An 11,433-nucleotide genomic window follows, 5' to 3' on the forward strand; every position below is an offset into this window, starting at 1 on the left:
TTTCTTCTTTCTTTCTTCTTTCTTTCTTCTTTCTTTCTTCTTTCTTTCTTCTTTCTTTCTTCTTTCTTTCTTCTTTCTTTCTTCTTTCTTTCTTCCTTCTTTCTTCCTTCTTTCTTCCTTCTTTCTTCCTTCTTTCTTCTTTCTTTCTTCCTTCTTTCTTCCTTCTTTCTTCCTTCTTTCTTCCTTCTTTCTTCCTTCTTTCTTTCTTCTTTCTTTCTTCTTTCTTTCTTCTTTCTTTCTTCTTTTCTGTCTCTTTTTCTCTTTTCTCTCCCTCTCTCTTTTTGCTCCTCTCCTCCTTGACAGGTTTCCTTGGTGCCCTCTGTTCCCCAGCAGAGCCTCTCAGCAATGCTCCAAGCACCTTCCTCTGCCGCCACACATCTCGGTCTCCCACCCTGCTGCCGGCTTGGTGGGGAAGCGGACTGATCTCGAGCCCCTTCAATGCCATGCGTGGGATCCAGCTCTATGGCTCGCAGCAACAGCACTCTCTAGGTGGGGGTCCCTGTGGGTGCCCATCCAGGCAAGGGTGGATGCAGCCCACTGGGCAMTGCAAAGTGCTTAAACTCTTGGAAATGATAATTATATCTTCTTTGGGGTAGCTTCTGCTGTAGATGCAGAAATGTTTGGGCTTGTTTCATAGGCCTCTGAGGTGTATGGGATGCATCCGAGCATCCCYATGTGTGCGATGGGTATGAGATGGGAGAGCACCTGCAGGAGCACCATTTTGCAGATTTTCACTCCTTTTTCTCACTTCTAGGCTGAGCTGAGTCTTGCCTGGATCATGCCAAAGCGGAAATGCAAATTTACCGAGGAGCTCCAGGCCAAATACCCCTGCTTCCGTGTGGGCCGGGAGAGATGGGAGGCCGAGTGCTTGGTGTGCCAGCAGGGCACCTACGTCTCCGTGGCCAACAAGGGCTCCCTTGACCTGGAAGCCCATGTGCARTCCATGAAGCACAAGAGGAACATGCTGGCAGCTAAGCTGACCGGCTGCTTCCTCCCCACTGACTGCCAGCCCTTCGATGCGGCATCTGAAAATGCCCTAGGCTTTTCCACTGCTGTGCTCCCAGACTGCTGCGACTCCTTGGCTGGCTCGCCTGGTGTGGCCAAGATGCCCGAGCCTAGCATAGACTTGGGCTTGCAAATCAAGACAGAGGCGAGGTTGGAGGAGGCGCTGGCTCCTTTTGGGCTGGACCGTGGTGTGGGGGACCCACTGGATGGGATCCTGTTCTGTGGAGTGGCCCTGGGTGTCAGCGCTGGTGATGGGGGGACACCCTTTCCCATCCAAATGCGGTATTTTGACTGGAAGAGGGGTGGCCTGCAAACAAGGGTGATGGCCATGGAGCTGGAGCCAGGTGAGCCAGCGCCTGCCACCACCATGCTCTCTTGGGAGATCCTGGAGAGGCAGGGTCTGCGTCAGAAATGTGTCGCGATAGTGGGCGACAGCCGTAACACCATGTTCGGGGGGCTGGGGCCAGCTGATAGCCCGGCTGATGTCCCGGGGCTGCGAGAGCTTCTGAAAGGCGCTTTCATTGCCACTGACTGCCCCGCGCACATCCTCAGCAATTGCATCCAGCATGGGGCAGATAGCCTGGAAGTTGACATCCAGTCCGTTGTCTGGAAGATCTACACCTACGTCTCAGTCTACGCCGTGTGTGTGGAGCCATTGAAAGACTTCTTGGAGTTTGCCAARAGGGAGTACCGGCGGTTACTGTATCATGGCAGGACACCCTGGCTGCTGTTGCTTCCGGCAATYACCCGGCTGCTCCAAGCATTTCCAGTCTTGAAATCTTTCTTCCTCTCCCTTAATAAGCCCCCCTTTGCCATCAAGAGCTTCTTTGAGGATGACTTCAGTGAGATCTACTTGCAGCACCTGGCCTCGCAGGTGGCTGTCTTYGACATGCACCTCAAAACCCTGGCGAGGGAGGACAACTCCCTTTCGGAGGTGCTTGGCGTCTTGGCCTCAGTCCGTCGCACCCTCCTGGAGCGCCGAGCCCACAACTTCATGTCGCTGCGGGTGAAGGAGCTACTGGCGGAGAGGCGTGCTGCTGGGAGGGATGGGCAGTGTGATGCCTTCTGTCGCTGCGTGCAGAGCCTCTATGTGGCTTTCATTGAGTACCTGGATGCCCAGATGGGGCAGTTCGACRCGCTTTCTTGTTTCCAGTGGATGCAGCTGCGGGAGCCTCCATCATGGGAGGATGTGGAGACTTGCATCAAATACTTGGCAGACCATGGAGTCGTGGTGGACGACAGTAAGTGCTTTGATCAGTTCTGCCACCTCATCACCTTCCTGAGGGACTGCAAAAGCAGCAGTGATTTCAGCACCCTGCAAACCCACCAGAAATGGGTACGCTTCTTCAGCAGCTCCCGCAGCTTGACTGGGCACTCGGAGCTCCTGAGGATGGCTCAGGTTTTCTTTGCCATACCCTGTTGCGGGGCTGACTTCCCAAGGAGTTTTTTCCTTACATGAGGCCTGCAGGACCAGGCATGGATCTGTCATCCACCCTCCGGAGGTGTCCCTTTGGCTGGGCTAATGGGAAGCCTGTGGCTTACAAAGATTCTTCTGCAACGATAGACTCTATCACTATTTTTTTTTAATTGGTCCGACAACCAAGAATGAATAGTTGTCGGTGGTTTTAAGGGCTGTACGCAATCCACAGGAGAGATGATTTTACTCTTGTGGACGCCTTGTGCAAATAAATACTTYGATGTGCAAGAATGCATTTATTTGCCTCCTTGTGCAATGGCAACTGCTTTGCTTTTTGTAATGTGGCAGCTCTCCCCGGAGCCTGGTTTGAGAGGAGTGGTTCAAACGAACTCTGTGAGCTAAGACAGGTGTCTCAGGGATACCAACCATGGACCAAACAAAACCCTTAGAGAGGCTATTARTGGGGTTGGCGTGGGCCCATATGTCTGATATACGCTCTGATCATCTGTGGGGTAAAGAGAGGTAGCTTRGGGTGAGATAGCTTCCAGGGCAGAAGTCGCCGAGGACTCAAAGGACTTTTTTCTTTGGTTAGAGAAAGGGAGGATGAGTTCCTTGCCTTGCACTTATAGCTTCTCTCAGGGTGCTAAGCGTGGRTGCAGGCCCTGAAAAACAGAGCTCTGGGGCTCTGTCCCCTGCCCCAGCTCTATCTTAGCGATGGAAAAGGCTCTTGCAGTAATTTCAGAGAAGCTTTTGAGGTGGGATGACCTTACCACCAGCCCACTCRTTGTGGTCGTGTCCTCTGCGGTGTGTGAAGGCCCCTCCCAAGGCCAGATATAAGAAAACATGTGATGAAGAGAGTCCTGCCCTCCTTCTGCCACTCACTGCCCTTATATCATAACCAAGAGGATTTATCTCAGTGATGCAGGGCACCTTGAGACATTTATTCTTGTGCTACTAAAGACAGCAGAGGTAAGGTGCCCAGCTGGCAGCTCTTAAAGTGAAATAAGTATTTGCTTATCTGGAGCATTAAGATTGATGCYAAAGTATCCTTCATATATGTGTAAGTCCACATGCGAATATCTTCCTCCCGTGTAGTTTTCCTCTTCCAATCGCTCTGTGGCTTGTACAGCCAGCAGCTGTCGAAGCAATGGGTTGTGAACATGCACGGCCTCAGCTCATTAGTCCTCCAACCTCTAGATTTACAGTGAGACTCTAGGAAAACCCTCCTACATGCTTATCTGTGCCATGGATGAGGGCTTACTTCTGGTTTATCATTAGCCAGGCAGCAGTTATTTCCTCCTTCCAGATTCCAGCTTCTTTTTACCAAGCAAAGGGTGAACATAGAACTTCACAGTTCTATGTGGTAGTCAGGAAAAGCTCTCTGAATTAATGTGATCCCTGCCATCATGACACCAAATTGCAGCAGATTCACAACTCTTYTGTGAAAACAATCACAAGAACAGCTCTGTCTGTCTGGCATGTGCCTTTCCCTTGAATTTAGGGCTGTCCTATCACRATGTTGAACATTGGGCACACCCTGCCCAGAGGAGGAATTTGCCTGGGTGTGAGGTGAAGAGATTGCTTTTAGTCAACACTGTTGTTTCCGTCTCCAAAGCTTGCCTTTCTCCAGCGAGTTGGTTGGAGCGGTGACCCTCTGTTCCCCGCAGACATCTGAACGCTGCCTAAGATGAGCTCTCTTTTTGTGCGGAGTGTGGAAATCCAGATAGCCAACAAAACTCGGAATGTGACCCTGCATACTCCCAGGTAATACTGCAATAAACAGCTCCCTGGCAGGTGAGAGGGTGAGGGGGGGTGGCGAGTGTGACGAGTGGAGAAAACTTGCCAGAGGGGACACCCAAGACTCATGCAGAACGCGTAAGTCAGAATATTTTCCTTGGGGCCTGAAAAATACATGCAAGTGCTCCCCCCTTTCCTTCTCAATTGTGCTCTCCTTGCAGGAGCTACTGCTACAGTGGCTACAGCTATATACCACCTACTCCCAAGATCCCCCCTGGCACCATGGAAAGCTGCCAATTTTCTAACGTACCAATCAGCTTCCGGGGAAGTGTGGGGGTCCTGATGTATGAGGCAGACGCCTTCACGCTGGCCATCCTCTTCTCCAACCCCTATGACTACAACATTTTCCCTATGGAGGTTGCCCTGGAGATCTCCATGGAAAAAACCCATCTCGGCAACTTGGAGGATGTCTACAAGAGGATGTACAAGAGCCTGCCCACGAGCAACACTAATGGCACCACCTTCCAGCGAGCCAAGCTCCATGCATGCCAGGAGAGCCTCATGGTCTCCACCAACCATGTGCAGGTCATGGCCAGCATGTCCAACTCTGCTAACTCAGTCATCAAAGTAATTGTGGAGGATAAAGATAGTCCCCCRCCATATTCAGAGCAAGCATCACCCGATAGTCTTCGGCAGTATCAGCCTCGGCCGAAGAATTGGAAGAACCTGATGAAAGGCAAGTCAGGCAGGTGATACGTACTTTCTGTTTTGACTCTTGCATGCTTTTGATGCCAGGCAGCCATGCTTCTCTCAATAAAGGCTAAAGCCAAGTGATACGCATCCAAACTGGTGCTGCATTGCTCAAAGGTAAGGAGKGAGAGGCCATGGAGGAGGAAGGAAGCTTCTCTTACCTCCTAACTGCCTTTTTAATTGCTTGGAGGACTCCCGTTGAGCAGTGAGGATTGGAAGCAGGGTTTGAAGGTCCTGCACACAGAGTTGGGTGGGCTATACCGCACCTGGGATTTAGGAGCTTGCTTGCATCCTCTGGCTAGGGAAAAGCTCTTCCCCTCAAGGTGCTCTCTTTGGTTGGAATTACAGCTTAGATTTTGTTACAATGTTTCTCCTCACTGGGCTAATGYAGCTCTACATTTAACAGACCATCCCTCTGTTGTTCCCATGGCCATCATGCCAGTTTATCAGTCATCTCTTTCAGAACATGACTCATCTGTATGCTTGCCAGGTCATCTACCTGCCCGTCCACCACCCCTCCATCATCTCTTGTAGAAGGCTGCATTTTTGAGGTGAAAAGCTAGCGTAACAGGGTGAGCTCCAGCCAGGTATTGGGAGCCGCAAGCAGGTATCTTTTGAGCAAAAAATCTCTTTGGTTCTGTTGTTCCCCCTTTCTCCTTGTTCATCAAAGAGGGAGRGAATAGCTTTGGGCTCCCCCATATGCTGCTGCTTATCTGATGAGAGGTTAGTAGTTACCATGAATTTTGTCATGTTCGGCTKTGAGATCCTAGCTCATAGCTGCATCTGGTGGAGGATCTCAGTTCCTAGCCTTTCAAAGACCACTTAAAAGTACAAAGACTCAGAGGGGGAAGAACATTTTTAATGAATATACCACCTTGCTCCTGAGTCACCGCAATGTTCAGAGCTGCTCCCAGGAGCCTGGAGCAAACTCTGCTGCCTCTGACAGTAAAGCAGCATTTTGTTGCTGAGTGTTGTGTCTCTAGGGCTGCAGATGGAGCAGCTGTGTCCTCAGGACACTGGAAAGGCTGGAGAGGKTCTTTAAGTAATTGCCTACACAGTGCAGGTGGCACTGACCCAAGGGATGTCATCTTGGGCCAGTTCCCCCTGGCATAGTTGTGGGGCACTGCAGATAATCAGAGTGGCCTATACAGCAGTCCTCAGCACCCAAATGCATTTCTCTAGTCCAGCAGCAGGACCACTGATTGCAAAGGCTTCTAGACTTGTCTTCCTTCACAGTGTGTTTATGAGGTGTTGTGTAGTTCTAGCGGGAAATCAAAGCCTTTAATCTGGCCAGCTGGACTCGTTTTCCTGCACAGCAGATGTAGGAATATGTGGGTAAACACACTCACAGAGAGGAACTACCACACCATAAACATGAGACAAACACAACATCATGCCTGTGCAAGGGCTTTCAAAACAAATTGAAGGACTAACAGCCCAGTTTATGCCTTGAGCTGCTCACATTTAGTGTGAATGCATGTGAATGCAGGCTTGGTAACCACAGCATGGCACTATGCACTGTGCAGTAGCCAGCCACGTGGGCCAGGGCTGCTCTTACCTATCTGCAGCAGGAGATGGACTGCAAAAGCCAGAGCCAGGAAAGAGAGAACCACAAAGGCCAGGCTGCCTGAGATTCCCAGCCCTAGGAGAAAGAAAGCAGCCTGCAGTGAGGAAGAGTGCTGGTTCCCAGGGGACCTAGGCCATAAGAGAAAAGCCAAGCCCTGCACCATCCCCACACAGGGTGCTTGGCTCATTTCCAATGATGCTGGGAAGCCTGGGAAGCTGCCACTGTGTTGGTGCAAAGGAACCTGTACTCCAAAATCCTCCTCAAAATGGGACTATTGCTAGCTTCTGATAGCTTGGCTATGGCTCAGCATAACCCAGTACTGAAAAACAGCTGAGGCTGGAGACTGTCTGGCCTTGCTGGACCCGTCCCCGCTGTAGCTGTTCCAGGGCTGCCCCACCTTCAAGGCAAACAAGCTTTTCCTACTGTCCTGTCCAAACCTCTCAAGCTAGAAGTTGTAGCTGTTTGCTCTCTTTATGTTGTCTGCAAGGGCTGAGAGGAGTTTGGAGAGGGGTTTTTTCTTTTTTCTTTTTTTTTTTAAATGGAGCCAGACTGGCATATTAAGAGGGTAGCTCCGCTCAGCCTGTTGGCTGTGCTGCTCTGACATAGCCTAGATGTCATTTTACTTTCCTTGCAGGAAGAGCTCATGGCAGAGTGTATTCGATCCAGGAATCCCCAGGTCCTGACTATAAGGAATATTGTCTGTTCCTCAGCTAATTTTCCCCAAGTCCCCATTGGTGAGCGATGGTGAGCTGAAGTGAGAATGTCAACACCATCAGGGCTGCAATACCTATTTCAGACCACTTCAGGGAAAAGTTCTATATACCCTCATGTCCAGCAAAGGGAAAAYGAGGAATTTCCATTTGCAAGGAAGCAGCCACCTTGGGTGGCTAAAAGCTGCTTTCTAGGAGCTGTGTTTTGCTAAAAGGCACCCAGGGGACTAACACTGTGAGTTTCCCTATGAGAATGGAGGTGACCAAGGACATGATAAGAGCTCTGTGCTGCTGGGGCTGTCCAACCTGAAGCAGGTAGTGACATCAGAGCTTAGAAACTGGGATGCTTGACCAAATTTTATTCCATGGGGTGCCACAGCAAGAACGGGGAGTGCAACTTCTTACCTTCCGCTGTCAGGTCCGGGCTTGGGGTAACAGTGTCATTATTCAGAGTATCCTTCCTGCCTGGAAGACAAACATGCAGAGGAGGGGTTGCYCCCAAACCACTCGTGCTTGTCACATTGTGGGGAATTTCCAGAGCACAGACAAATAGAGGGATTTTTAAGGTGAACTCAGGATGCTCTACCATGATTAATGATGAGCATCACTGCACCAGGCTGATCTTGCTGGTAAGATCCCAGTGGGGCTGGCATTGCAGGGCCCTTGCCCCTTGAGCAATAGGGGCAGCCAGTTTTGGGGGTGTTCAAGTAGGGTCAAGTCTTGATGTGGGGCGGGGAAAACTTCCCCTTGCCCTAATCCACTCACCTCCAGCACTTAGTAGCCACGGGACACTCAACCTCGAAAGCTTGGCCTGTCCAAGGCTGCTCAAGCGCAGATAACCACAAGAGTAGGTGCCACTGCTCTCTGGGGAGAGCCGGAAAGTGAGCGTGGAGGTGAACTGTCCTTTCTTGACTGGGTGGTTTGCCAGCTCCACCCCATTCTTGCAGAAGAAGATGCGGACAATGGGGAAGTGGGAAAAAATGAGGCAGCGTGCAAGAACCAAGTCACCTTCCTGAGCTGAAGAAATGTTTGAGAGGAATGCTGGTGGGGAAAAGTAACCTGAAAAGGCAAAGAGATACAGTTGTGGCATGGCAGCACAGAGGGAGAGATGTTGTCGAGAAATGGCTTTTAATCTCTCTGATGGCAGCAGAGGCTTTGCAGCTGCCTCAGTGCTTTTTGATGGAAACAGAAAATTGAAGGCAGAAAAAGGGAACAAGAGCTGGAAGAATCTTTCTGTTTTTTCAGCCAGATGGTGACTCATCTGAAAAAAGTAAGAAACATTTTGATTCATGGAAAGCAAAAGCTCTGTTCATGTCARGAATTAGCACTAAAGCAGGTAAAGAGAGAAACAGACCTGGAAAGAAAAGAGCTGGAGGGTAAATATATTTAAAAGTGTGGGTTTTAGTAATCAAAACAAATTTTGCATCCTGGATAAGTAGGCAAAACATTCTCAGGGAAAATACATAAAATACGGGGGARCTAAAGCACTTCATGGTGGTATTTCCAAAGGGAAATATTTTCTACCCAATCTTTTGTCCTAAGGTGCAATTAGAAAATGAAAACTTGCAGCTTCCTCCATTAAAATGTTCCTGAGCAGCTTGAAATCTTTTGCAATGCATCCACAATCCCTACAGGAAAATCACATCTTTCATGGGTTTGKTTTTTTTCCTTTTAGTTTTCCCTCTGTCTTGAAAGGAAACCTCTTYGCATGGCTGCACATAGGAAACTGCTTGCCACAGAACTAACACCTTCCCCTTTGGGCAAGCATGCAGACATTGGAGTTTTCTAGCCTTGAAGCTGCCTTTTGCTCAATGAATCACAACCCCCATGGCCAGATGGTCACTGAGGACATGCTGTGCCAGGGTTTAGGGAGTGAGGTTGCAATTCTTGGATGGAAGAGCCGTAATGGGTCTGGAGGGTCTGGAGAAAGGAAGAGACAGCGAAGGAGGGTTTTGCTGCAAGAACAAGGGAGAGAGAAAGGTCTCATCCTGCTGCCATGCTAGAACCCACATGTCTGCTCCCACAGGATATCCAGGATTATGTCTGGTTTTCTGGGTATCTTCCATGAGCTGGTATCAGGCCATCCACCCATTACACGTGCAGTGCAGCATGGTGCAACGTATGAGCGTTGCAGTGCAGGCTCAGCAAGGTGGCAGGAACTGACCCCTAAGCTTTCTACTCTCACTGCCACATCCCAGGACACATGCATGGTTTTTTTTGTGTGTGTGTGAATATGTGGAGATATTTTTCTGACTATACCCTTTGCAATGCACTCACCTGGGGAAGTACAGGTCTCCATCTCTATCTTGCTGGCACCTGTGTAGGGTAGCAGAAGGAATTAGTATAARATGGTCTCCCAGGCACCTTTGCAGTTGGTGTTTACAAGAGGACATGCTGGCTGGTGTAGAAAGGGGAGCATTCACTCTAAGAATACCGAGGCAGGAGAAGCTGTCCTGGGAAAGCTTCAGAAGATCGGGACAGTTTGCTGCAGAGCTCTGTGCAAAGGTCTGAAATCAGTAGTGAGGACTGAAAGGGAYTTTTCAGTGATGCCTTGTCCCTTCCTGTCCAGCTATGCACAGCCACATCAAATCAGGCCTATGCTTGGTTTTGTCCTAAAAGGGAGACAATGCCATATTCATGCATATGGCTCAATGTAAGGATATAATTCCCTCTGAGGGAATGTGACACGTTCCTTACATCTCTGTTAGCAAGATAAGCCCTCCATGAACCTAGCAACTGGCCAGGGGATGCCTACACACACTTCTAAGCATGTGCCACAGCAGACAAAGACTTTCAGAGTCTCCATAAAGTTCTATGTTTTCAGACTCTTTGGACCCCTTAGCAAGTGCTCCAGAGACTCACAGTTTTGTTTCTCAGATAGGGCTTTTTTTCCCCTAGCAGGGGAGGGGAATATTAACCCCATGGGAATACCATGAAGCCTTTCTCAGGGACACCAGTTTTAATCCACCCTGTGGGGTTTACCCTCTCATCTCTTGATGCCATCCTGGATGCGACTCTCAAAAGTGCCTGCTTGTGTGCTGCTGGTGGATCATGTTCCCTGGTCTCCACCTGCCATGCACACGTTAGTGCCTATCCRGCCATGCTGCAAGCCCACCCTTCCCTCAGAGCTGTGGAGAGGACCTAAGAGTCCTAATATCCAGCTCCTCCCCTGCAACATCCTGCTGGGCAACCTGGTCACTTACCTGCAAGCCAGTTCAGAAAGAGCAGGATACTAGCACCTCTGGCACCCCAGCTCCTTCTTGCCATGCCTGAGGCACGCTTGCGCACAGCGCCGTGCTCCCCAAGATGAGGCTGCAGCAAAAAAAGGGGAAGTAAAGGCTCATTTCCTGCCCATGACACTTCATCTGGGCAAGACACAGATCTTGGGGAGGAGAAAGCACATGGATGGGACAGGCAAGATGTGTACCTGSCATGCTGGTTGCACAAAGCATGCACCTGGGATTGCAAACTGTGGAGCAACACCTGCTTCCCTGCTCCCCATGCTCCCTCTCAAAAGCCCCAGAAGAGGCACAGGCACAGCTTTGCTTGTCATAGTGTGTTGCACTATGTCTGTGAGTGCCAACGTCCATGGGAAACTTTGGATATGTCACAATTTCATCTGGGCCCAGAGCAGCAGAACAAGCCAACACATGGCAGATTTCCAGCATCCTGAGGGCAAAGCTTCCCCAAAACTTCTCAGCCTGTACAGCCTCACCCCTGAGGTTTCTGTATTTTCATGCATTGCACTGCAAATGTGCAATATCCGTTTGACATCTCTTGAACAAACAGAATTTCCTTCCCCCCGCCCTCCCCTCCCCCCCCAAAAAAAATCCTCGGTTGATCAAGTTCAACCTGATCCCAAGTAGGCATTTGTATCTTCTGCAAGGATTATCAGCGTGGGACTCAGCCTAATACCCTGACCCTTAAATCTAACCTTTGGTAGGTGCAGCAGCCTGTTTTCTGGATTACTAAAACACTGTCATTTATGATCTTCTTTCCCCAGACTTTCTGCCTCAACATCAGCTGCAGCCTGGGGACCACAGTGAGAAACCCTTCACACACTTTTCTGTGAATAAATATTYGAGCCCTGGGGTTGCAGCCTGATCTCCCTGCAACCCTTTTTTCATCATTAATATCCTAATCATCCCCTTGCCCATCTGTCGAAGGGTAGTYATATCAGGTGAACTGAATAGCCCTGTGGGCTCCACTGAGCTGGTGTGCAATACAGTTTTGGTGCCATTTGGAGA

The 11,433-nt window shown here is 49.8% G+C and overlaps 3 protein-coding genes across 3 annotated transcripts in view; 2 read left to right on the top strand and 1 right to left on the bottom strand.

The window, feature by feature from the left end:
• Positions 1-2,717, top strand: part of LOC146587830 (uncharacterized) — a 4,868-nt gene extending 2,151 nt beyond the window's left edge. Inside the window, exon 2 of the mRNA XM_085318935.1 lies at positions 755-2,717. Coding sequence (XP_085175061.1) covers positions 779-2,464 — 1,686 coding nt within the window. The 5' untranslated portion in view covers positions 755-778 and the 3' untranslated portion in view covers positions 2,465-2,717. The remainder of the gene's footprint in view (positions 1-754) is intronic.
• Positions 2,718-2,754: 37 nt separating this feature from the next.
• LOC146587831 (uncharacterized) lies at positions 2,755-5,009 on the top strand. The gene is made up of 2 exons (XM_085318936.1): positions 2,755-4,186; positions 4,381-5,009. Exons 1-2 carry the CDS (start codon positions 4,110-4,112, stop codon positions 4,910-4,912), a joined length of 609 nt encoding a protein of 202 aa, XP_085175062.1. The 5' UTR covers positions 2,755-4,109; the 3' UTR covers positions 4,913-5,009.
• A 777-nt stretch (positions 5,010-5,786) lies between these two features.
• Positions 5,787-10,434, bottom strand: LOC146587832 (uncharacterized). Its single transcript, XM_085318937.1, has 6 exons — positions 10,390-10,434; positions 9,464-9,502; positions 7,952-8,245; positions 7,592-7,651; positions 6,468-6,551; positions 5,787-6,217 (listed from the first exon to the last, which is right to left on the bottom strand). The coding sequence occupies exons 2-6, from the start codon at positions 9,483-9,485 to the stop codon at positions 6,171-6,173; spliced, it is 507 nt and encodes a 168-aa protein (XP_085175063.1). The 5' UTR covers positions 9,486-9,502; positions 10,390-10,434; the 3' UTR covers positions 5,787-6,170.
• Between the last annotated feature and the right edge of the window lie 999 nt (positions 10,435-11,433).

Source organism: Rhea americana, unplaced genomic scaffold (genome assembly GCF_003343005.1).
Source record: "Rhea americana isolate MKP2758 unplaced genomic scaffold, rheAme1 scaffold_563, whole genome shotgun sequence".
NCBI lineage: Eukaryota > Metazoa > Chordata > Aves > Rheiformes > Rheidae > Rhea > Rhea americana.